At 42.5% G+C, this 24,758-nt stretch overlaps 5 protein-coding genes across 7 annotated transcripts, besides 1 other annotated feature; 3 read left to right on the top strand and 2 right to left on the bottom strand.

Moving 5' to 3' along the window:
* The first annotated feature begins 51 nt into the window (after positions 1-51).
* CG14312 (uncharacterized protein) lies at positions 52-602 on the top strand. Its single transcript, NM_142447.3, has 2 exons — positions 52-165; positions 223-602. Exons 1-2 carry the CDS (start codon positions 126-128, stop codon positions 507-509), a joined length of 327 nt encoding a protein of 108 aa, NP_650704.1. The 5' UTR covers positions 52-125; the 3' UTR covers positions 510-602.
* eIF1A (eukaryotic translation initiation factor 1A) lies at positions 575-8,915 on the bottom strand. Of its 3 annotated transcripts, none has more exons than NM_001300457.1 (3): positions 8,824-8,882; positions 8,439-8,713; positions 575-1,886 (listed from the first exon to the last, which is right to left on the bottom strand). In NM_001300457.1, exons 2-3 carry the CDS (start codon positions 8,640-8,642, stop codon positions 1,644-1,646), a joined length of 447 nt encoding a protein of 148 aa, NP_001287386.1. In that variant the 5' UTR covers positions 8,643-8,713; positions 8,824-8,882; the 3' UTR covers positions 575-1,643. The 3 variants fall into 3 exon arrangements, with proteins under 3 accessions (NP_001287386.1, NP_996231.1, NP_524728.2); NM_206509.1 differs by having other exon boundaries at positions 1,096-1,886; positions 8,439-8,754; positions 8,824-8,915; NM_079989.2 differs by having other exon boundaries at positions 1,096-1,886; positions 8,824-8,915.
* On the top strand, positions 4,058-5,399 carry CG7142 (uncharacterized protein). The gene has a single exon (NM_142446.4). It carries the CDS (start codon positions 4,295-4,297, stop codon positions 5,297-5,299), a length of 1,005 nt encoding a protein of 334 aa, NP_650703.1. The 5' UTR covers positions 4,058-4,294; the 3' UTR covers positions 5,300-5,399.
* A 218-nt stretch (positions 8,916-9,133) lies between the features above and the next one.
* Positions 9,134-12,391, top strand: Vps39 (Vacuolar protein sorting 39). The gene is made up of 7 exons (NM_142445.2): positions 9,134-9,296; positions 9,349-9,821; positions 9,883-10,132; positions 10,191-10,438; positions 10,494-11,377; positions 11,432-11,834; positions 11,898-12,391. The coding sequence occupies exons 1-7, from the start codon at positions 9,227-9,229 to the stop codon at positions 12,198-12,200; spliced, it is 2,631 nt and encodes an 876-aa protein (NP_650702.1). The 5' UTR covers positions 9,134-9,226; the 3' UTR covers positions 12,201-12,391.
* Positions 12,392-12,407: 16 nt separating this feature from the next.
* On the bottom strand, positions 12,408-15,791 carry CG18599 (uncharacterized protein). Its single transcript, NM_142444.2, has 3 exons — positions 15,516-15,791; positions 13,105-14,095; positions 12,408-12,987 (listed from the first exon to the last, which is right to left on the bottom strand). Exons 2-3 carry the CDS (start codon positions 14,021-14,023, stop codon positions 12,479-12,481), a joined length of 1,428 nt encoding a protein of 475 aa, NP_650701.1. The 5' UTR covers positions 14,024-14,095; positions 15,516-15,791; the 3' UTR covers positions 12,408-12,478.
* Positions 15,792-24,158: 8,367 nt separating this feature from the next.
* Positions 24,159-24,363: a mobile genetic element.
* Between the last annotated feature and the right edge of the window lie 395 nt (positions 24,364-24,758).

The raw sequence follows: 24,758 nt of genomic DNA, 5'->3' as shown, positions 1-24,758 counted from the left end.
TACGCGCCTGCGCTTTTAAAACTCGAAAATCTAACAAACCCACCCCAAAACGTTTAAGATAACTCTGTTTTTGGCCAGCTCAAGCTGCAGTTTTTTCACAAATAGCACAGAACAGAGATCCAAATATGTCTACCTATCCCAGTGCTTCCGCATCCCAGTCGACAGGTATTAATAACATATATTCATTTTAATGAGAACAGAAAGTAAACAAAATCGCTCTAGGAACCTCTGACCTGGACACCGAGTCCGTGGAAGTTCTGCGGGAGCGGCTGAGCACCATGAAGCGGCTGATGGCCGAGCGGACGTCCCAGCAGCAAAACAACCCGGCGACCACGGAGGAGATATTCTCCACCAAGCGCCACCGCTCGGCGGGCATCATCGATGGAAACTTCCTGAGCATCGCGTTCGGCGGAGCTCTGCTGGTGATCATCACGGTTTCGGTGTACGCCTTCTACAGTCTCTACCATGCCATACTCAAGAAGTTCCCTTCGCGCCACGAGGAGCTGTAAACGATGCCAAATTCGATGGCGGTTTTCCGCTTACACACAATTATGTACGAGTTTCTGCATTTAATAATAAATTGTAGCATGAATTTTACTATCAAAAAGTGAAAAAGCCTTGGAACGTGTGCTGTTTTGCATTCGGGTTAATCAACGCCATTTATTGGAGTTCAACTCATTACAAAAATCAATAGTCTCATCACTTTTTACACATCCATTGTTTTTTGTTTGGTTCGAATTAGACTACAACTAAACTGAAAAGGGAAAACTGAATGCATGGACAGCAAAAAAGAAAATGGGGCGTTTGGAAAATGATTTGGATATTGCTATATGGAAAACCATCAAAATATAACGCAGGTGTATAATAAAAACAAAAGACATGACACGAAACGCTGAAAAGGAACACTTGGGGGGATGGGGCGCAGATATATCTGGCGAAAACTCATGGATTTGATTTTGCTTACTCGCTAGCTAACCTCACATCTCGCCTTTTGATCATTATTATTATATATCCTTTTGCCTTAAATATTAGTGTTCGCTAAACTCCTATTTTATGTGTATGAGTTGTAGATTTCATTAATATATCGTTATGTTTTTTATTTTTTTTTTTTACTTTTTCATTTAGTTGGATAGATTTGTTGGTAGATAAATAATAACTAATATCCGTTTGTTTTTCTTTGTTTTTTCGTTTTTAATTCAAATATTATTAGTTTATGTTTCGCAATGTTCCATTTCTTGCACAGCGTAACAGTTCTACTATTTGTAATTAATAATTTGTTGTTTAAGGCGGCCATAAATCAAACCGTTTCAATTTGGATTTTCGGAATAAAACAATTTCAGAGTAGATTAGAACATTAAAAATGGCTATAAATGAACTGATACTATAGGTTTGGTTTCGCAATTTAACTGCCGCTGCGCCGCTTTGTGGATGCCGGATAAATGTTTAGGATTGGATTAGATTGGATGTTGGCTATGACTTCGAACAGGACTCGGGGCTACCGGCTTTCTGCTTTTTACAATTGATTAAATTCCCTACTATTCTCGAACTGATTCCGCTTCTGCTGGTGCTGCTGCCGAGACAGACGTTCCAGACGCTCCCGCCGTCGTCGTCGTCCCACCCGGCGCCACTTTGTTTCTTGTTAATCAGATGTTGTCCACGGAGTCGGCGTCATCCTCGGAGCTGATCTCATCGCCGAACTCGATGTCCTCGTCGAAGCCATCCTCCACGAATGTGACTGTCTCGTTGATGCGCACCGACTCGGGGAACTCGCCGTACGTCTTCAGGTTCCTGGCCTCGTCCGGTGTGTATTTGAGGATCACATCAGCCTTCGAGTCCTGGTAGTCACGCAAGCCCACCAATATGATGTCGCCCTGGTTAATCCACACCTGAAAGTACCAAGGGAATCCGTAAATAAACATTGTTATCTGCACTTTTTTTTTTGGGAAAGGCCACGACTCTTTGTTTCTTTTGTGTTGTGAGTAATTCTGTGGGAAAAGGCAAACTCAATTTTGCAGCTTGTATTCCGTGTAATAGATAAAAGATAACTGATCTATGGCGCAGAGCGACTCCATTCCGGGAATTTCACAAATGGGCGCAACGCAGCGCCATGCTAACTGAGTAAACAGGAAAGTTCCATATTTAGTAAGAATGTTCTATATTGAAAGTGACCATTGGCTTTTTTTTGGCCAGAATTTCGCAAGCAGAGGTGCAAGCGGAGGAGCTCACGTGAACTGGAGAGTAATTAATTCCTCGTGGATTCCAATCAGTACTCGAAACAAACCATCAAACATTGATAAACTAAGATTATAGCCGGCCAAAAAACCCTCGAAAACGAGTAAGAACTCACATAGAGGAGATAGATGGGTTCAAACTGAATGGATCGCATAACAGGCACTGGCTAATTCCATGGAAAACAGAGGAATTCGCTACTGACGAGATAAGACACATTGAGATATCTCAAATCCAATCACGAGCAAACCCAGTTTTGGTACTGAAGCGATAAGAAGGTACCTGCCTGCCATATAAATGGCAAGCCTCTTGAGCAAGCATTTACCCTAATCGGATGCGAGTACGCAGGAGGCCTGACAACAGATCGTGATATCTATCACCCAGTGACGTCAAGACAAGATTGGCGAAGTAGGAAGTGGAAATGCAGTAAATGCTAGGGTGGCAATGAGAAAAACCCCCCTTATATTAGTAACTTACTCAAACAAACTTACTCAAGTCAACGACCTAGGGCAAGTTGCACTAGTCGAGTGATTCAATGCCCATTCATAAATTCACTTCCCAAAACCACTTCCTGCCACTGGCTCTACGTCCAAGGTGGGTGCAATATAAATTCCAGTGCCATGCATAGATGACACATATACGAAGAAAACCCGTTGACCACGTAAAGTTCGATAAGCGATGATACCTGTGGTGGGCTTTATAATTAATTAAACGGAATCGAAGCCACTGTCGCATAATTCCCACATTACGTATGCGTGCTGAAAATAAACAAGCCTTTCGGGCCCTCTACGAACTTTGGAGTATTTATCATCAATTAAAACCGAATTGATGGCATCGCGCCGTAGTTCCATCCGGTTATCTATCCGGGAACCAGCGGGAAACCAACACGATAGATCATGCCAAAAGCGAAGAATCGTGACTAAATTGAATCGAAATTGCCCTATTACGATTTCCAGCAGATAAGCGTACCACATTCTTGGATGGGCCCATTCGCGAAACAGCTGGCCGGGAAGCACCCAATTTCTCCACTGATTGCACGGCAGTGTGCCGCCAATGAGTAAGTTAGCGAGTATGTGTGATCCGTCAGTGGAATGGCATTCAAGGCAGCAGGTCTCGATACCCTATATATAGACATAGACATCATTGAACTCCAGAGATTGCGTAGCCAGTTTGCACTGGTATGTATGCTCAGTGCGAAATGTAATATGTTTGGCTACTTTGGCTTTGGCTACACAGAAAGCTTTCTACAAAAGGAAAAAACACAATATTAGCAAAACACTAACTTAACTTCGATTCATTGTGAGCTTTCCATTTAACAAAACTCCCATCAATAAAATCAGCGATAATACTTTTATGGGTATAACCATTAATTCGGGATAATTCTATGTGTCATAAACATAACTACACTGGTTAGCAAGCTAACTTAGATTACTTAGTTATTGTTATAAATTTAAACCACTTCTCAATTACTTCGATTGAAATTGAAACCTTTAGAACTCTGCTATTCTGGGTGCTAAGTACACACTTGTTTTACATAGCAATGTGTAGATTGGGACTCCTCCACGTAGGGCATTCCAGGGCAAGACAAGCCCGATCCCCAAAGTACCTTAGACATACCATTGGCACTCGCACTCTGCTATCTCAACTCGTCACTGATAGGGGTCTACCATATATGGGGGGGCAAAACTCGCTCGCGCTTTCTTAGCGATAAGGAGCCACCAATTACGATTTGGCAAGGAACACTCTCTCCAGAGCGGCTCTCCCTATAAATACAGCCCACACTCGCTGGCGACGGGCAAATCCAAAATTGGCAGCAAGCAAGAGACAACTGAACAATACGAACACGGCAAAATCGGGCCGAATAAAGTGAATTCCATGCCAAAGCGAAACGGAATACAAGTGAAGTGCTATCGATACGCCAGAACAAGGGCGAAAAGCTAAAGTAGTCGCGACATCGAATCCCCAAACGAGTCGCGCCTCCACAACCAAGAACCCCAAAACCGTCAAAATTACCTTCTACTATTCGACAAATTCGTGCGGCGCGTGCAACCAGAGCGAGGACATCATGCTCTTATCCTACCGATGCATCTACTCGGTGCTGCTGTCCACCATAGCCAGTATTATGGTGGTACTAAGCTCTGCATCCTCCGGCTCCATACAGCTGCCCACTGTGCGCAAGTGCGGCGGTGGCAGATCTGCGGGAGCAGCCCACACAATGGCCATGAATTTGGCGGCCTACGGGCTGCTGGAGAATCGGATTAGCACTCTGGAAGCACCGCGACAAACGCACTGGACGAAAAAGTTCCTGGCCAAGCGGGAGGCGACTCCCCATTCGGCGCCGTATGTGGTCAGCATCCAGATGATGACACCCGATCAGGGACTGGTCCACTACTGTGCCGGCACCATCATCAACGAGCACTGGATCCTGACGGCGGCCCACTGCCTCAGCTCACCGCAGGCGGTGGAGAACTCGGTCATTGTGGCGGGCAGCCACGATATTCACGATCAGAAGGGCGAGGCGAGCAACATTCAAATGCGACACATCGACTACTACGTGCGACACGAGCTCTATCTCGGCGGAGTGAATCCCTACGACATCGCGCTAATTTACACCAAGGAGCCCCTGGTCTTTGACACCTATGTCCAGCCAGCAACGCTGCCGGAGCAGGATGCCCAGCCGGAGGGATATGGAACTTTGTACGGCTGGGGCAATGTCTCGATGACTGCGGTACCCAATTATCCGCACCGCCTGCAGGAGGCCAACATGCCCATACTGGACATGGAGTTATGCGAACAGATTCTCGCCCGCTCCGGACTCCCATTGCACGAGACCAATCTGTGCACTGGCCCGCTGACAGGAGGCGTTAGCATCTGCACCGCCGACTCCGGCGGACCATTGATTCAGCAGTGCTGCGAGGAGCACTTCGAGCAGGCCAACATTGTCATCGGCATTGTGTCCTGGGGCAAGATGCCATGCGGCCAGAAGAACGCGCCCTCGGTCTTTGTTCGCGTCTCCGCCTTCACGGAGTGGATCAACCAGGTCATCAGCACGGCCACCCACATTATGTAAGATCATGTAATAATGATCATCGGAAAGATACTATACAACTTAGGCAGATTCGCCCACAAATTAGCGCTCGAATGTGAAGATATCGAAAAACGAAATATACAAAAAAAAAGACACAAAAGATTGAAAAACCCAAAGAAAAATGTAGATTCTCTAGACAATCTCACTAGGAAAATAAGATGAACAAATATAGAATTATATACTGCCACGATTCTAGTAATTTAAGACTTAGACTAAGCTACCAAAAAAAAAACATGAATAAAATTGTGAATACTTAAATAGAACAAAGATCTCAACTGTCTTCTTATTTTTAGCTTATCTAGCCAAGTAGGATGAGTTAAAATAGAATAAATGTGACCTATTTTACTCCGCAGTTATTGCGTAAGATAACTATCTTGCTTTTCTAACCAAATTAGCTCAACAAACAAGAACCAAAATAGATCGCACACCGGATCTTTAGTTTGGATTTAAATCCAATTGCGCAGATTGAATTAGAAAAGTGCGTATAGAGCCACCAGAGAGCTCCTTCAAATTTGGCCCAGTCGAAATAGATTGTGAAATAAGCTGAGGCGCGGGCAGTCGGTCGGCCAGATAAGAATTCGCGATATAATCCCATTCTGTTGCTGGGCGGGGAGCAGGCGGAGTTGTTGGGGTACGAAAGCACAATTCACTTGGCGCCTTTCCACGCATTAGTCATGCTCCCGAGCAACGTCTGGCCAAATTAAAGGGGCATCGGGAGCATGTTACGACTGTCAGATTGGGATCAGTGTGACTAGATTAGCTGGGAGCACGTAGAAAGCGCTAAATTGCCACCATCAGCTGACTGCTGGATGATTGACAGACTTTTTTGGGACAGTGTGTACGAAAATTACTGCCCTTGTTTTTGGGCCCAGACATCTGAGGATCGAGAGCTCGTTGAACCTTGAGTCGTCTGTCCAACTGCTGCACTTTGAGCCCCCAGAAACTGAGTAATTGGCTACCGGTCAGCTGTAATTCCGCACTTCCAATTTCCAGGAATTATCCATATCTATTCAACTTGACAGATGGCCTAGAAATTGTGAAGCACTCCCCACAAGCCCATCACACGGTATTCAAATGTTATTGTACTATCAGATCAATTATAGGGCATTTTCAATAAAATAGATAAGAAATAAAGAAAATTAATTATTTGGTTATTTGTGTGAAGGATTATTTATAATCGCTGAGTTTTTATTTGCCAAATTAGTAATGCAAAAATCTCAGTTGCAATGAAAAGCGTATTCAACACCAACATACGTGTACATAAGTTTGGGTTCAAAAATCTAATCACAGAAGTGCAAGCGCGAATAAATTCGTTGTTAATTCAATGGCGTCTCAGCCACATGCACCAAACGAATCCCCTACTTTACGGCCATTACGTAACATATCACTTTAAGATTAGGTGAGATTATAAATCCATTTATGGAGATCATGGCGCAAACTAAAAAACATAAAACTGCGTCGCACTTGCTTGCAAATTATAATTGGGTTTCCGTTTTTTCGGACACGACTTTTAACAGTAGATTAGATAAATGCCCCAAACCCCTTGACCAAGTGCGGTCAAAGAATAATTGCCAAGTCAGGATGTTGCATGAGGTTCATTTTATGGCACAGCACGTGCTATGAATCTTTGAAGTTCTTTCACCAGCTTCGTTTGGAATTGCATGTAAATGTAGAAAATCCTTTTTACTAATGGCATTGAATAGTTGCAGTGGTGCAGCAGGTGATTTACTTTGTTAATCAATGTCCAATAATCTGACAGGTTCTGTTCTAATTTATGGCGCTTATAAAGATAAAAAGTTCAAGATCTAATACCCGAAGAATTCATTGGAATTTCAATTGAAGAAATATCGCTAGCTAGTGAACTTCTATTTCGATCTGTTTACTTGCATTTACAGTGCCAATGATTGGCAATTAACGTATGACATGATTTTCAAGAGTCTGGAATCTTTTTGGTTGCGTAGTTTCCTTTATAACTTCATGTCTGATTTGTTCGCTCCGATTGGAGTCCACTTCTGGTATTGTATATTTACTTGACACCTACTAGAAATCGAAGACGTCACTAATTACGCCGCGAATCTTGACGCAGTCGATTTGGATGGAATCTTATTTATGACGCCCGTCTCCTGCGGCGTGAAGCACAATCCAAAATTTGACATGTGCTCATTCCCTTCGGAAGAAACGATCTAATCTCTATATGGACGACCGTGACCACGACCAGGGCTAACTCAGGTAGGTGATAAGGAGGAACTACCATTGCGGACGTATGGTATTTCATGGAATGCAGTTTGACCACCCAAATTAGTGCTATAAAGGAGGCTGTATTCGCAATTGAAAACATGTAACTGAATAGCTAATTCAAATGCAAAAGATATACGCAAAATTTTGCGTAAGGTGTACTACCATGAAAAAATTGAAAAAAAAAGTGCGTAGCAAAACTTTTTCACTAGCTTAGTTTCAGAATCGCTGAAGTGAAAACTGACTATATATATCATACTTCTTATGATATATATATATATACTTATATGATATATCATACTTCTATTGTTTAAAATGATATATATTGTATCAATAAAATTAAATTTCATATGGTTTTAAGTAGACAGTAAAGTGAAATTGACTATAACCTCGACAGAATAGTACTTATTTTAAGTATTACGCCTTTTTACATTTCAAATCGAATTATTTGAAAGAATTAAGTATCGGCGGTCACCCTGTATTTGCAGTGCTATTGCTTTGCTTTCATCTACATACATACATCAGTGCATAGGCACTTGCGTATTATTAATCAGCCGCCCCGTCCACACCGCCCACTGCTCTTTTGTTAATGCATTCGCACAAGGACGATGACACCCACTCAATAATGGACCAGTAAAAGAGAATTGCAGAAAAAGAGAGTTGAAAATTAGGTATAGAAAGGTCGAAAGTTAGCAGGGTAATGCAAAATCCCCCAAAATCACAAAAACTGCCTGCATTTCAACAAAAACAATAACGTAAATACGTAGCATTCGCTGGCAATCAATGCCAAAATGGCTTAAGAGAGCCACCTTAGAGAGGGGCACCCACTCAACGCAAGCGAAGAGAGCACAGGCGAAACAAAGAGCGTAGTCAGAGCAGCACTCACCTTCTTGCGAAGTTTCCCCCGAATGTGACACAGGCGTTTGACGCCATCAAAGCACATTGCCTCCAGACGACCGTTGCCCAGCATCTTGGTCACCTGCGCGTACTCCTGTTGGTCCTCCTTGAAGATCAGCTCACGCTTCTCGAACTCGTTCTCGTTCTTACCACGACGACGATTCTTGCCTCCTTTTCCTTTATTCTTGGGCATTTTGGCTGTTTGCTGTTGTTGCTGTGCAGCTACTTTCGATGTTGTTGCTGTCTGCGGGCTTGTTGGCGACCCTGGAGCGGGAACGGGGTAAAACTGTTACTCAACGACTTCACTGGGTGGGTAGTAATGCAATGAAAACATTCAACCCGAAATAAAGCGACAGAGTTGTTTCAAAACTTACAATTTTGTCAAATGTAAATGTGACAATTTCGCCTCGCTAAAGTGAAAAGGACTAGAGGTGGACGGTTTCGCGGGGAACCAGTATATCGAACTGGTGCTATCGACAGCAATGCAGAGTCTGGCAGCATTCGTTTAAAGTATCGTAATTTAAAATTTCACTCAACTTTTTAGTCATTAGCGATTGAATCTTAAATTATAACATGTACAAATTTTATTTTCTACTTTGTATATTTAAGTTATTTCGCTATCACCATAAGAGGAAGAAATCGATTTACCACCGCTAAAGCTATCGATATCTATCATCATCAGCTATCATTAGTGGTACTCCCATCTGGTTTGTTTATAAGCTTTTTTACGAAAATAAATTGAGGCGGAGGAGACCGAAGTTTTTCCACTTGGCCAAGATGCACCAGGCCTACAGTGTTCACTCGATCCTGAAACAGGGCGTGCAGATAGAGTCAATTGCGGCATATGGTGAGTGGAATTTTCGGTGCACAGCTATTACTCACCGGACGCATTTTTTCAGGCAACCATGTCATCTTGGGCACCCGCAGCGGACAGCTGATCATGTACTCTGTGGACGAGGAGACGGGCGTGGACATGCGGATGTTCAACAAGAACTTCAGCCGGAAACCGATCACCCAAATGGAAGTGATTGCCTCGGAGAACCTGCTCTTCGTACTCACCGACTTACAGGTGCAGGTGTGCGACATTCGGCGGATTGAGAGCAACTTCGCTTTCATGCACAGTGCGCCCGACACGAAGGGATGCACCCTGTTCACCATGGACGTGGACACGCCGAAGTCCACAACCGGACGTGTGGCCACCGTCATACGGGTGTGCTGCGCTATCCGGCGGCGTCTTGTGTTCTTCTTTTGGAAGGAGGACAAGCTTAATTCCCTGGAATTGATCATCGAGCTCAGCGATGTGCCCAGGACACTGTGCTGGGTGGGCCATGCTGTCTGCGTGGGCTTCAAAGACGAATATGTTGTTTACGATGTGAGAAATGCTTTAAAGTCGATTTACTTCGTATTTTAAAGGTCTGCATATCCAATTCTAGATATCAGGAAAAGCACCAAAGAAGCACAACCTCTTCCTTACCTCCTCTAGTATCAGCAGAGATCCCTGCATTTGCCTTATCCGGAACAACATGTTGGGCATCTCTAAGGACAGCTACCTCGTCGTAGTAGATCCGAGTCAGTACAAAGAATCGGATGGAATCAATAACTCAACAGATGTCCGGCCAGCTGCCATGGACAGCAATAGTTCCCTAACTCCTCTGCTCTGGTCAAGTCCGCTTTTAGATCTGGGTACGATACTCACTATTCACTTCAAGCCAATTTCTAAATCACATTATCTTCATTACAGTCTGGGATGAGCCATTCGCTGTGGGTCGTGTCAACAACGCCATCGAGGTGCGCAGCCTAGTGGGCAAGGACACCCTGGTCCAGACCATTCCCGAGCTACAGAAGACGAAATTCCTGGTTCACGCCGACAAGGGAACCATCTTTGCCGCCGCCACCTCCGAGCTTTGGTGCATTCGAATGGTGGAAATCCCTATCCAGCGTCAGCAGTTGCTACAGCAAAAGAAATTCCAACTGGCTATTGAGCTGACGGTGAGTCCGATAAACGAAATCAAAATACGACGACTACAACAAACTTTATGTTCAGCAAATCTCCGATGAACCTGCCGCGGACCGAGCCCAAACCATTCGCCAGATACACATGCTCTATGCGAAAGAGCTGTTTACCAATAAGGAGTTCTCGGCGGCCATGAAGGAGTTTGAAAAGGCGGCTATAGATCCCTACGATGTGATAAGACTGTTCCCAAACTTGGTGCCAGAACCAAAGCCCGGCACCGAAGATGTCACCGTGCCTACGTCCAGTACTCCGGCGCTTGAGGATAGCGACCTGGAGAACGCCTACTTGGCACTGATCGAGTATCTGGCATGGGCCCGACAGCGGGAGGTGGTCAAGCTGCGCGACACTAAAAGTAGTTCAAAGTCCCTGCTGGAGATCATCGATACAACGTTGCTGAAGTGTTACCTGCAGACAAACGACTCTCTGGTGGCACCACTGCTACGCCTAAACCAGTGCCACTTAGAGGAGTCGGAAAAGACGTTGAAGAAGCACAACAAGATCTCTGAACTTATCATCCTCTACCAGATGAAGGGCAAGCACAAGGAGGCCCTTAAACTGCTTCGAGAGCAGGCGAGCATCGAAGGATCTGTGCTGCAGGGTCGCAAGCGTACCATACGCTATCTTCAGGAGCTGGGTGGTGATCATCTGCCGCTGATCTTTGAGTTCGCTGACTGGGTCTTAAACGATAATCCCGAGGAAGGCCTAACCATTTTCACCGACGAACTTATTGAAGTGGAATCCCTGCCGCGCGCCAAAGTTCTTGATTTTTTTATTAGCAAGCACAAAGCACTTGTCATTCCCTATTTGGAGCACGTAATCACTGAATGGAAGGACGGCAACACCCTGCTCCACAATGTGCTCCTCAAGCAGTATCGCGAAAAGGTGCAACGGCTTCTTGCTCAGCAGGAAAAAGGGTGAGAGTCTGTCATTGTACTGGATCAAAATGCTTATACTCACCTGTTTTCTAGAGAGGAAGTTCCCGAACTCATTCCGATGCGAGCCAAGCTCTACAAGATGTTGGAGGAGTCCAACGACTATTCGCCGGATCGCCTCCTAGAGGAATTTCCAACCAATATACTCTTGGAGGAGCGTGCCCTAATCCTGGGCAGGCTCAAAAAGCACGACAACGTCCTGTCCATCTATATTCATGTTCTCGGAGATGTGGCCAAGGCAACGGCCTATGCGGAAGCCCATTACAAAGAGGACAAGCACATATTTCACACGCTCATTAAGTGCATATTAATACCACCAACTCAACCGCTCTATGATGGTGTGCCCTTGCATCCGGATTTCTCGCAAGTGAATCGAGAGGTGGCCCTGGAAATACTTAACACCCACGCCACCAGAATCGATCCATTCGAGATCTTCGAGGTGAAGAATGCATTGAATGCATGACTTATTAGAAATATTTCTCAACCATTTTGGATTTTGCAGCACCTTCCCGATGACATGCCCATGCCCCAGCTGGAGAAATACTTGGAGAAATCTATACGTAAAATGATGGCCGACAAGCACGAGATGCAGATGATGTGCGGCTTCCTGGAGGCAGAGTCCACGCGCCTGGAGAATGCCTTGGAGGAGCAGCGAAACATTAGCTTCGAGTTAAACGAGTCTAGTGTGTGTTCCGAGTGCAAGAAGCGTTTTCAAACCCAGTCCGCCTTCGTGCGCTATCCAAATGGGCACATCGTGCACCTATCCTGCCACGATCGGCTCGCCAGGGCGGCTGCTCAGCAATAAGTGAAATACTCCAATGTGATAACTGATCAAGGTATAAAGTGCGAATTGAGTGTAAATGTCTGTATTATTCTGTTTTTAAATAAGCTTTTTCAGTACTCGTATGTAATGGATATACTGCAATGCTTATACAATATAATATAGTTTGCATTGATTGATTGTAACAATCAACTTGCAGCTAATCATCAACAATTAAAGACAAGCAGAAGTATAGAAAACCGATATTGTACATATTTATTTGACTATATTTACAGGAAACTTGCTTTGCACTGGCGTGGTTTTTAGGCCTCCTCGCTGCCGTCCATGAGGCTGTCGCCGTCCAGGGAATCGTTACAGATGGACAAATCCGACTCGGACTGCGCTCGACTCAACGGCGGTAATGCGCCCGAAAGCGACAGCGAGTGCTTGCTATCCTCGTTGTCCTCCTCCTGCAGGCTGGGCGAGGCTGCACTGCATCCGTTTGTGCGTTCCGTGGACACAGAATGGGCCGCATTGGCCGACACGGATACTTGATTGCCCAATAACGATGTACCTGGCAGTTGAGTTTGCCTTATCAATGCCAGCCGTTGTTGTGTCAGTTCCAAGTGGTGCTTGCGCCACTTGATCCGCCTATTCTGGAACCACACCTTCACCTGAGCCTCCGTTAACTTTAGGGTGTGTGCCAAGTAGAGCCGCTCCGGGCCGACCATGTACTGCTGGCGCTCGAACTCCGCCTCCAGGCACTCCAACTGCTCCGGCGTGAAGATTGTCCGGACGCGCTTGTTCTTCAGTGCGCTCTTCTTGTGAGAATCTGCCGAATCACAAAATGATGATCAAATGGAGGTATTAGATGTGCACACACTATGTTTACTTAATACCCACTTATGATCAAATCATGGGTTATTCATCGACTGAAACACCTGCTTACCCGACTTGAGTTTTTCCCGCTGAAAGCTCAGGGTGGCCTGCTGCTGAGCGTGGTGTTGCTGGTGGAGCTGCTGCAGGCTCTGCAGGGCGGAGGGAGCTGCTCCGACGGCGGCGGCAACCGCTGCAAATCCCGCCTGGTGCGGATGCGGATGCTGGTGTCCGCCGTGCAGGTAACGTCCATTACCGGCGACACTATCACAATTGAAGTTGTTTACACTCGGGCTGCTGTTGTTGTTGCCACTGTTGCTGCCGCCGTTATTGTTGTTGTTGTTGTTGTTGTTGGGGTTGCTCGTGTAGCACTTGTTGTTGTCGTCACCGATGATGTTGTTGTTGTCGTGCAGGGAGAGATTGATGGCATTGTTGTAGTCCTTGCGCTGGCTCTGCAGGCCCAAAATGGCGGCGATGGTAAAGGACTTGCCCACGTCGAGGGAGGAATGCGCCGCTGCCGCCTCGATGAGCTGCGCGTGCGACGTCGCAGTGGCTGCCGCCGCCGCCAACTGTTCCCGGTGGTTGCTGTTGCTGTTGTGGCTGCTGCTGTTGCTGCTGCTACTGCTGTTGTTGTTGTTGTTGCCGGTGGTGGGTGTCGGTGGGTGTGGGTGGTGGCCATCCTGGTGGTGGGTGTGCAGCTGCTGATGATGATGATGTTGCTGCTGCTGCTGCTGCTGCTGCAACTGATGATGCTGCTGCTGGTGCTCCATTTGGTATGAACTCTGACCCGCCGAGACAGCGACCGCCGCTGCTGCAGCCGCTGCCAGCGCTGCATGATGCGGTTGACCATGTGCATGAATGCCCCCACCCAAACCTCCAAGTCCGGCGACCGACGATCCCCCGCCGCTGCCGCCGCCACTGGCTTGTGTGTTATGCAATGCCAGGAAGTGCGACAAGGGATTTGCGTGATATTTGGAAGGATTCTGCAGCATGCTTAGGTATTTGCCACTGTCTCCGAGTTGTCGTCCGCCTTCTGCCGCTGGCCTCCGGGATTCTCGGTCGCTCTGCAAATGGGAGAAATGCCTCTGTTTAATTGTTGCTCTGCTGTGGAGCTTCTGTGGCTGCCAGGTGTCAACGACTCCCCGATTAAATCCACAATTAAGTGAAATGTGATCGCTGGCTGAAGAAGTTGCTCTACCATGAAGTGCTTGGTCAGCTCAGCTAAGTGGTGGGAGATGGAACAATGGAACTACAACTGGTTGGGACGGACCTTTTGATGACTTTCCCTACACAATGACAATTTTGGAACTGAAGTATTACTAACTTAATATAAGTAGAAACAACAGTATCTAAGGTTAACAATACCAATATTTCTAGTTTACAATCGTCTATAAACATGGTCCTATCAAATTAGATATTAAAATAAGAACAATATCTTTAATTATAAGAAGTAAATTTTCTTTTAAAGGATCTTTAATATTTTTAATCAACAGAGGAATCTGCAACTTTTGCATATAAGTTAGAATTATAACTCTATATTTCAATGTTAAAATGGATCCTTTTTGTACATTATTTCTGGCATTCATTACAAGGGTTAAAATTTTATAATATCAGCTTATGTAGAATAATTTTGAAAAGTGTATAATTTGCTTAATGCCAGCTTCTCTCGCTCGCATGCATTGTGTTTGCCCAGGTAAGCCAAACCTGAATCGTTTTGTGGCAATGTGATAGCCTAATTGAGACTTTGTCACAGTTGCTGCTTCATTGTGGCAGATGTAGTTGCTCTCCCAGGTGAAGCACCATCCCAAGTCCTCAGCACTGTTGTCGCTCATTGTTTGTGCTTTAGGCCAAATATGCGAATGTCTCAAGCTGCATTTAAGCTGATTTGACTAAATATGCGAGGCTAATGTCGTGTGCGGGCCAAATGAGCTTCATTAGGAGAATGCCATTTGGGTGTAACAAGTGGATTTCACACACATTCCGGCTGTGAATTTCTAGCTACATTAATTGTGGAGCTTAGATCCTGAGAGAAAAGCTAGTATGTTATCCTATTTTGTATCTTTCTAATCACTCATGTTCATTTATCAGTCTTTGTTCAATTTGAAAAAAATTAATAACGATAAGAAACTTGTAAAAACATATAAGCACTTTAAATCAAATTTAAGCTATCATCTGAGCTATCATAAATATGATTTTGTATTGAAAATTTTAGGTATTTATCTTATTGAAACATACAGATTTTAGCTGAATGATAAATTTTTAGAGAATCCGTTATAAAATTTTAAGCATTGAATGCATTTTAAAATATTGGGCATAATAAATTATACATTATTGCTATGTTTACAAGCTCAACGCTGGTAAATCTCAAATAATTCTTTTAATGGCATATCCAAAATCAGAAATCTTTTTTAGTAATCTTGAATTAAAAAGCCGACGGAACTCGATTTGGGCCAAAAATTCTTATAAATTGCAAAAGTTACAAACCTTCTAAACCAATGAAGTTCTAATTACATTGATTTCAATTGCAGATGTAATCAACTCAAAAGATAATCCAAGCGTGAGTTAATCAGTTTTCAGTACTTTCACTATTATTTTCACGAACACAGTTTTCAATCTGAAAAATTTGCTTTTCCGACGGCACTGCAAAAAGTGTTGCCTACAGTTCTGCGCCCAACGGCAGTAACGGAAATCGAATAGAAAATCGAGCGGAAGTTTAACTGCCGGAAACACATGCGAACGCGAACGTGTTGCAAACTGAACTGAACTAAAAGTTCGTGGCCGTAAAATTTTTACATTATCGGCAGCGAACGCCGGCAGCGAAGCTGGCAGCGCTGCTTTCTGTTTGCTGCGGTGCGCTTGTTTGTGTCTGTGTGCGGGTGAGTGATTCTTTTTGTGGGTGTGCGTGAGTTGCCGTTGTGATTTTTCTATCCGCTTTTCCTTTGGCTTTTTTTTGCTCTCAACCAGGGTTGTCAAAACTTTCACTAATAGTATTCATTAACTAGTAATTAAGTGCTTTGAACTTTGTTCGTTTTCATGAATACATTTAATTTTTTGTGCTAACGAAAACAGAATTAAATTTAAATGAAAAATTGTTTTAAATAATCTTGGTATCTTGGTTTTTGACACAATTATGTACATACCTAATTTTTTATAATTAAATTTGTTACAATTATTTGTACCTTAATTTAGTTTAAATCTATTATGTTCCTAAGCATTTGAACGATTAAAGTGTACATTTAGAAAGTCTCTCTATTATACATTCATATATATGATATTTTAAAACATATTGGTACAACACATCCGAAAGATATAGATTTATTATTTGTCTTTTAAAAGCAATATCTTCAAAACAGCAAAGCGTTAAAATCTCCTTTTTAGACTTTCGCCCATGACTTTGTTTTGCTACAGTTGACAACCCTGCACTCAGCTTAGATCAGAGCCATTGAAAGAGCCAACAAAGGAAAGAAGGAGATGAGATGTAGCTGAGGCATAAAAACATCGTCAACCGAAGCCTCATCATCATCATCGTCATCATAATCATCGTTGATAGTCATCGTCATTATTCAGGAGCATCCACCAGGCAGTTACATAAAAAGGAATCACCCACCAAAGGGAGCAATCCACCACCAGCCACCCGAGCCACCCACCTATCAGAGCAACCCTGCCCACACACCCATTGGTAAACACCCGTTTCCCTTCCGAGGGCGAGTGTATAAAAAGTTATTGAAATTATGATATAAATGGATAATTGGCTCACTGGTAGCGTCTCCCTCGCTCATGGCAAATGGGCGGTACCTAAGCAGTCGGAAAATATTGCGGGACAATATGGCGACGCTGGATTATTAATATTTTGTGAATAGGTGGAAAAGCCACTGGGGCAGGGCTATGTGGGGATAGACATAATTAATGAAGCAATAAGCTAAGAAATTACATCGTAGATACATCATAAGTATAAATATCTAAATTTGGACAGGTAAAATCGACAAAACAACGCACATTAATAATTTGTTTTAAATCTTAATTTAGTTAAATTTTCACTGTATACAACATGATATTCAATGTCGAAGTGCAATTCAGAGTCGAATTACCTTTAGATTTAGTATTTCAGTTTACGACTTATCAGTAAATAAACTTTGTCAATTTCATTTTATGGTCCTTTTTGGCCGATGTTAGTAGTATTAAGTCTTGGAAACGTTTTTGGCCCAAATCCCCAAACTAAGTTGGCAATACGAACTATCTACAGCCGCAGGTCAACCCCAAACCCAACCCCAATTAGCCGTCCCCTTGGCTCCACCCTTTTGCCTGCCAAACGGGTGTTCAATTTACCGTTTGATAAACTACCCGGAATGCCAACGATCATTACGAGCCAGCGAAACTGGCGGAAACGGAAATGGAAAGACGAAGGAGGCCCCAATTAGCGGCCCATCAAAGTAAATCAATGCAAGAGCACGTGGAGCGGGCAGACAAGGAAAATGCCAAAAAAGAACAAAGCAAATGGCGAGTTTACACACAAAAAAATAAAACAAATGTAATCCGTTAGCTTTGAAGAAACTTTAAATGTATGTACATAAAATATAGTAAAAGTAGTAGATGATTTTTCACTGCAAGAATTTGCTTGCTATGCAGTTGCAATCGTCATAACATTTAAAACGATTTAATTTGGGTAAATCGACCAAGCTTACGGTATTTAAAGAAAATAAAAACCAAATTGTTACAAATTGCCTTGTTCCCTCAATGTCCAACTTTCGTCTCATCTTTCAAAAAACCAAAGAGGGACAAATTCTAAAATCACAGCCAGGAATTTGCAGCCAAAAAAGGGCAAACGGAGAGGTGGAATTGGGAACTGGAGCTTGGCAACGAGCTGGGGATGGAGAGGATCCTTTCGGGTGCTTCGGCGTCACGTTTGTCGTTTCAATCATCATTAGTGCTAATGTACCCACAAGAATTGGCCAGCCACTTGGCGCCGACGCTGACGTCGACGCAGGCGTCGGCATTTAGCAATGGCGGCCGCAGCAGAGCGAAAGAGAGTGGTGCCAGAAGAAGAGAGAGAGAGAGTGAGCGGAAAATCAGTTTTAACTAACAGAATACACATATGCTTACATACATATATAAATACTTTTTATATACCCACATATTTTATTTTCCATTTATTTACCACAATTTTAATATTTTTTCGAGGTGCAAACAACAAAAACAACACGTTCATAAAACAAACCCACATATACTAATGTGCACCGCGCATGCTCTTAAGTGGCAGGAAAGAGAGTTAAAGAGAGGTGGGTAAGTGGGGGTCTCTGCCACCGACGCCATTGTTGTTGTGCTTTTGGCCTTTTGATAAACTTCGTTGTCGTCGTTCTCGTTGTTGGTTTTGTTGTTCATGCCCTGTGGACGAGAGATAAAATGAGATGAGAGGCGTAATGATGATGATGTCCCGTTTCCGGTAAAGGGAGAAGAGGGGGCGAGGGAGAAGAGGAGCGTTGCCATAACCATAACATTTATTTATTTTTATTTAATAAAAACCCCTCCTGCACACAAACATTATAATGTAATCTAATAAATAAAACACAAACAAGCGGTAGGAAAACTTTTTTCATTATGAATTATTACGGTGAAAGTGCCAGGAAATAGGAAAAGGGGCCATAGGGCCCCTCGGCAAACGGGCAAATAAAATTACTGTTAGTCCTCGCACAGGGCTGCAACGCGGGGCTTGCTAAAAGTACAGGGTTGCCTACTTTACGGCTCCATTGATGGGCAACACTGCGTATGAGTTATAATAATGTTGTAAAAATATTAATATTACTCAGGGAATTAAATGGAAATTAAATTGAAAGGGCAGAATAGGGAAGGCTTAGAGTTTAGCTGTTCATGAGATACAGGAATACCAATTTGTACACCATATATGTACATAGATGGATTAATTTTCAAGGACAATGACATTTAGTTACGTTAATATTTACATTGAATAAATTATTATTATTCGACTAATTTCAGAGTTTTTATTAATACATAGAAACATTCAGTTATCAAAAAAATGTATATTTACTAATTCGATTGACAGAAGTCATTAATTGTCTAACTGTTTATTCATTCAATTGTGCATTCATATCAATTATATCCGAACATATATTTTATATTACCATCCTTTAAATGAGCCGTAAAGAACACTTTCTGTACTTTGTCCGTGTTTCCTGCTATCCTTTCTCATTTAATGAAATATTTTTATTCCTATGGAGCCGCACGACGTTGTGGCACAGGCGCCCCAGCATCCCCACACAGCTCCATATACACACACACACACACACACACACACATCTTGGCAGGAACAAAGTGCCTAAGCTGCTCCACCAACTTAATCCTCTGCTGCCCACATCCTTCGCATCCTGCTTGGCTGTACCTCCTGGCAGGGCTTAATTTTATTAGCCCTCTGCCCATGATTCGGCTTCACCCTCGGAATGGCAGCATTCATTTGCTGTGCAGAACATCATCATGAGGTTGAGCCAGCCAGCCCCTTTTGCTCCTTGCCCATCGGAGGCGCCCCCTTTGTTCGGGCTGCCCCCTTTTTCTTGGCCACTGGCTCACAACAAAATGGACTCAAAAATGCGAGAGGAGCAAAACATTTGCGGCATGTTTTTAATAATGTTGTTTATAATGTTGATTTTCCTCAATTTTATTTGTTGCCGTATTTTTTCCGCATTCCCCCCACATCCATTTCTTTTTGATCTATGTATTTGCACCACATTCCTTTTATGGGTGGAAATATACGAAATGTTAATCTCTTTTTTTTTACGGCCTCGAATCGCTTCATGCGATGCCCTGTTCAACTTTATGGCTATTGAATTTTTAGAGACCTCTCAACGTGCTAAATCAAAGCCCATTCAAAAACTAATTACAACATCAAAACTTATAATGAGCGGAAAATTAGAAATTTTTCGATTGCCCTCAAAATCGGACAACAAACGGCCAGCAAATCAGGTGAAAGGGCGGCAATTTTGCGATTTTAATTAAATCCGTCTATTCCGGTGGCTCTTCCGCCGCATTTGCTGCCACATTGCCACTTTGCCGCTCTGCCACTTGAGTGTGTATGCACAGCCCGCTGTTGGCCATATTCAAAATGAGTTTTGGTCCCGCCGTTTGGGTTTTTGGCCAAAACTACTGCTGCACTCAGATGCGCTGATGGCGAGCCACTCGAAACAAAAATATTTTCGGCCCCATTTCGTGCGCTTTTCGCTCCGCCAAAAATTAATTTCCATTTTTTGATTCCATCTCTCTGTTGCGCAAATATAATGTAAAACCTAATCACATTTTACGGTTACGCTTTTCAATGTTTTAATTGGAAATTTATTTGGTTATGTTCGCAGCAGCACTAATAACTGCGTTTTTAATTGCATATTGTTGCGTTAAGCGGAAGACGGGTTGTTAGATTTTAATTAAAATCCTTGCACTGAAGCAGATTTCTGGCTAATAGGAGCTTAAATCGTGCTCTTGCAGTTTTTAGTTATGATGTCAAATTGAACATATTGTTGTATTCTGATTAGCAAAAGAAGGCTAATGCACATTAGATTATATTATATTAAAAAAAGATAACATATAATCTATAGTACAGATTATTACAGGTAAAATAACTATTATGTAAAAAAATTATATTAAATATAGAAAGGTAATTTAAACTGAGCATTTTTCATCAAAAAAGTTTCTATTATAAACTTTTCCATTTTTGAGTTTGCATTCGCTTAGCCTTGGGATTTCTCCTTAATATTGGTTTACAAGTTGAAGGTATTTCATGATTTTTGACTCTGGTTTGTTCAATATGTTATATTCACCTAACATGCGAATGCCTAATATGTTCAGTTCAGAAATATTTCTAATTGAGTTTTGCGGGTGTTTAATATAAAAATAAAACTTAAAAAGGTGTGATTCTGGAAGAAATAAGAAAGTCTACAAATAGCAACCAAGTGGAAACTGACTTTGAACGCAACATTTTATTTGACAATCCAGATAACAGATATGCATATTAAAAGACAATAGAAGCTCTTTTAAGTTTAAAATTTAAATAGGTAATCCCGCAGCAATTTAGAACTTTTGGTCTGATTCTGATCCGTTCGCAGATCCACCTTCTTGGCAGTAACTGAATAGCCGGGAAAACCGACTTCACACAAAGGACAAACTCCAGCGAAGGAAAAATCATCCCCATCGTGGGGGAAAACTCGCGCTCGCTCATCACAATCGCCGTCCCTTTCTGTTCCGCTGGCGTATTTGGGGAATCGCTGGCTCGCTCATAAAGCGTTGGAAATTATGGAAATTAATTGAAATTCCAAGGATGCCGTTTGCTCTTTTGCCGAAACCAACAAATTACCATCATTATGCGAATGCCCCTTTCTCCTCCTTTCTTCGGTTTGACTTTGCCAAACTCAAACGTTGCCTAATTTTAGGCGCTGCGGTTGACCAAGCTAGAGTGTGTGTGTGTGTGTGTGTGACTGCATTGGTATTTAATTAAGCTAATTAATTATCACGGTCATTATGCGAGTATGTACGCAAACAGTAAAAAGCGAATAATAAATATGCTGGCGCTTTTGATTGACTGCCGGCGCACTTTACTTTCCCATTTTCCAGCGCTTAAACATATTTTCCGCCGCCCAAATGCCCCGCAAGCCCCCGGTAAAACCACCCTCTGCCGGAAGCAACAGCAGAAAAAGTCATATTAAAAATCATTCGCTTGTGAAGATCAAAAGCATTCTTTTTCACCGAAATGCCATGAAGAATGATGTTGCGTGGCATGGAGGGAGGGGTAGTGGCTGGGAGGGGTGGTGGATTTCCTGTAAGTGAGCGTCGCTCTCACTGCGATGTTGTCGTTGTTGTTGCTGCTGCTGCCTCTGTTGCTCTCAAGCATTCAACCAAAAATGCATGGCACACACACACACACACTCACCCACACTCGCTTGCACCTACCCAGAGCCAGCCTACCTATTCGAACGGGACACAGAAAGAGAGAGGGAGAGTAAGATGGTCAAAACACTATAAAAAAAATATTTGCATTTAAAAATTGGAAGAAATAAGTTACAAATAAGTTGCAAGTTATGCTTACGCTTTCATTTTTAATAATTGATTTAAAAAAAGCTTGTTTCTTGAGGCAAAAATATTTTAAAAATATATTAATTTTTTTTTAAATTTTGCTTTTAGTCTATTCAATTGACTACACCCATTATTTCTTCAAGTGTGGAAGTCGGAGCACACGTTGTAGTCTTACATGTACTTGTGTGCGAAAGCTCGCTTATTTATTTATGGTTTTTTTCGCATTCAACCACCAACAACAAGGAGCAGAATACCATATACATATACATATGTAAGTACATATAAATTTTGCTCGGCCCTGTGCGCATTTATTAAATATTATTGCTCTTGTTCTGCTCTCTACTTGACTTTTTTTATTGCCCATCAATGGCAAGTGGGCGGATAACTGTTCGGCCTGCCCCTCCCACTTTCCACCCGCCCCTCGCACTTTTTCTTCATCTTTATGATGCTGGTGTATATAATTGCTTCTGGTCTTGTGGTTGTTGCGATGCCCTTTGTTGTTGTCGCCGCCCTTGCAGCGTTTTATTAATTTTAATGGCTGCCACCAAATGAATAACGGTTAATCAATAAGTGGGTTTCGGCCATTTTGCTAAAGTCTCGACGGGAAGTGAACGAGAAAAACCCGGTTCAAATATATAAAATAATTACGTTTCTATGGTAAAAAGGAGTATTTACATAAGGAAATTGTAAATCTATGTGAATAAGCTTATAAAATATCGGTGTTGTTTAACTCGTAGCAGTTTTAGAATAGAGAATTAAAAATCTTACAATAATCAATTATAATAAACACAAATCATACCTAATTTTATTACTTATTAGAACACTTTATTATATAAGCTAAAATAAAATTTAACAAATTGAAAGAAGAAGCCATTCTCAACAATCTCGATCTTAAAATCCAGCCAGGATAGCATCGTACTCAGATCGAGATCGAACCATTCTCGGATTGCAATACCATTTCAGTTGAATATAATAGTAAATTAGTATTGTAGTAAGGTAAGGAATATTCCTTATATTAAAGGGTGTCCTTGAAAATCCGACCTCAAAGCCAAAATTCAACTTTGAATCAATATTTGCCAAGAGCTGGTCCACGATTAGGCCATAAATCAGTTGGCAATTACTGAGTGTTTACAACCCCCAACCCGCTTAATTAGATGCGCCCATGAAGCAGCTGCACCTGCAGCCGGAGAAGAACAATCGCATTTTGCACAGTTCCCAGGGACTGCACGCTGTAATCGCATTGCGGCATTGTCGCAACTTGCGGCACAAATAAACCACCCCGCCGCTTAGTAACTCTCGGATGGATGGCGGATGGGAGTCGGAGCCGGGATTCCCCGGCTAAGGCCATCATCAAGTGGCGCAAATTACAGATCAAACAGCCAGTTAGCCAGCCAGCCGGTCGGGGGGTGGAAGGACCTCGTTGTTTTGGGTGACCATTTGTCAAGAAGGATGACAACATTACGCTGGAAATTAAATAGCGTATTAAAAGGGTGACTTAATTTGTTTTTTGCCCAAACGAAGGACGCAGCCACTTGTCGCTCGACGAGATGAGCTGTGAACACGTGCTTGCTTTCCAATAAAATATATTTCTATATATTTTCAGCGAGATGCCAGTCGTTTTATAGGCCGCCCAGTCAGGTTATTGAAATTGTTGGCATTGTCAACCCCGCATTAAAGCGGCAATTACATGTATCTAATAAAGGATAACAGCGCTACTGACTTAAAAACCAAAGTGGATAAACCGGATCCGGAAGGGGGCTTAGATTTAAGTAGCTGATAATGACAAAGTTGACGCGTGACGGCCAATTGCACGGTATTTTAATAACAATCCGAACAATAAAAGTCAGTTTTAATCACCGGCAACGAGCTTACTTTGCAATTTGCATTAGAAATGGTGTATTATAGTACTTATGGCAACGTATTCCTTTTTTATTATTCCTTTTTTTTGTCATTATGTCATTATTATATTATTATACCATAAACTCAGCAAGTGGCAGTTTGAGGGAGATCGACCAAAAAGACGAAACTCTTTTCGAAGCCCCGCATCTAGCGTGGTTTAATGGGCGTGGCCATCTTCTCCTACTCAATCTTAATTTTCTTGCTTTTATAGATTCCAAGAGCTCGGCGTTCATATGGACAGCCGGAAAGACATACGGATTTGGCCATATCCACTGGGCTAATGATCCTGATCTAGAATATATCAACTTTACGGAGTCGGAAACGCTTCCTTCTGCCTGTTACATAGTTTTCAACGAATATAGTATACCATTTTACTCTACGTGTAACGGGTATAAAAAGGTAACAAATAGTTGCATAATTCTTTCTGAAATATATATGTATTAGGAAAGGCATAAAAGGATGCTCATTACTTTTAGTAAAATGTCTTATAGAGCAAATTGGTTTATATTTATTTTTTAACGTATCTAAACAAAAACTTTTTTAACATCATTTCTGATATCATTAACTATATCAACTCTATATATTTATACTACAACTATATACTATATACTATGTACAACTATATCACTGATATCAACTATAAGTTCTGGCCTGAACTCATACGCCAAATTTTACGTATCATATGTAAATCTATTAAAGCCCACAACATTAAACTTTACATTTAACTTAAATTTAACTTTGTATACAATTAAAAACTAT

This window comes from Drosophila melanogaster, chromosome 3R (assembly GCF_000001215.4).
Source record: "Drosophila melanogaster chromosome 3R".
Lineage (NCBI taxonomy): Eukaryota > Metazoa > Arthropoda > Insecta > Diptera > Drosophilidae > Drosophila > Drosophila melanogaster.
Note: the sequence above shows the minus strand (reverse complement) of the source record. Positions and strands in the feature narration are given on the sequence as shown.

Excerpts from the sequence above, each read along its gene's own strand:
- eIF1A (NM_206509.1), bottom strand. The coding sequence starts at position 8,642 with ATGCCCAAGAATAAAGGAAAAGGAGGCAAGAATCGTCGTCGTGGTAAG. Across the intron at positions 1,887-8,438 it reads GGGGGAAACTTCGCAAGAAG|GTGTGGATTAACCAGGGCGA; the intron begins GTGAGTGCTGCT and ends TGGTACTTTCAG.
- CG7142 (NM_142446.4), top strand. The coding sequence starts at position 4,295 with ATGCTCTTATCCTACCGATGCATCTACTCGGTGCTGCTGTCCACCATA.
- Vps39 (NM_142445.2), top strand. The coding sequence starts at position 9,227 with ATGCACCAGGCCTACAGTGTTCACTCGATCCTGAAACAGGGCGTGCAG. Across the intron at positions 9,822-9,882 it reads ACGAATATGTTGTTTACGAT|ATATCAGGAAAAGCACCAAA; the intron begins GTGAGAAATGCT and ends ATCCAATTCTAG. Across the intron at positions 10,133-10,190 it reads AAGTCCGCTTTTAGATCTGG|TCTGGGATGAGCCATTCGCT; the intron begins GTACGATACTCA and ends TCTTCATTACAG.
- CG14312 (NM_142447.3), top strand. The coding sequence starts at position 126 with ATGTCTACCTATCCCAGTGCTTCCGCATCCCAGTCGACAG. Across the intron at positions 166-222 it reads TTCCGCATCCCAGTCGACAG|GAACCTCTGACCTGGACACC; the intron begins GTATTAATAACA and ends AAATCGCTCTAG.
- CG18599 (NM_142444.2), bottom strand. The coding sequence starts at position 14,023 with ATGCTGCAGAATCCTTCCAAATATCACGCAAATCCCTTGTCGCACTTC. Across the intron at positions 12,988-13,104 it reads GCGGGAAAAACTCAAGTCGG|ATTCTCACAAGAAGAGCGCA; the intron begins GTAAGCAGGTGT and ends GTGATTCGGCAG.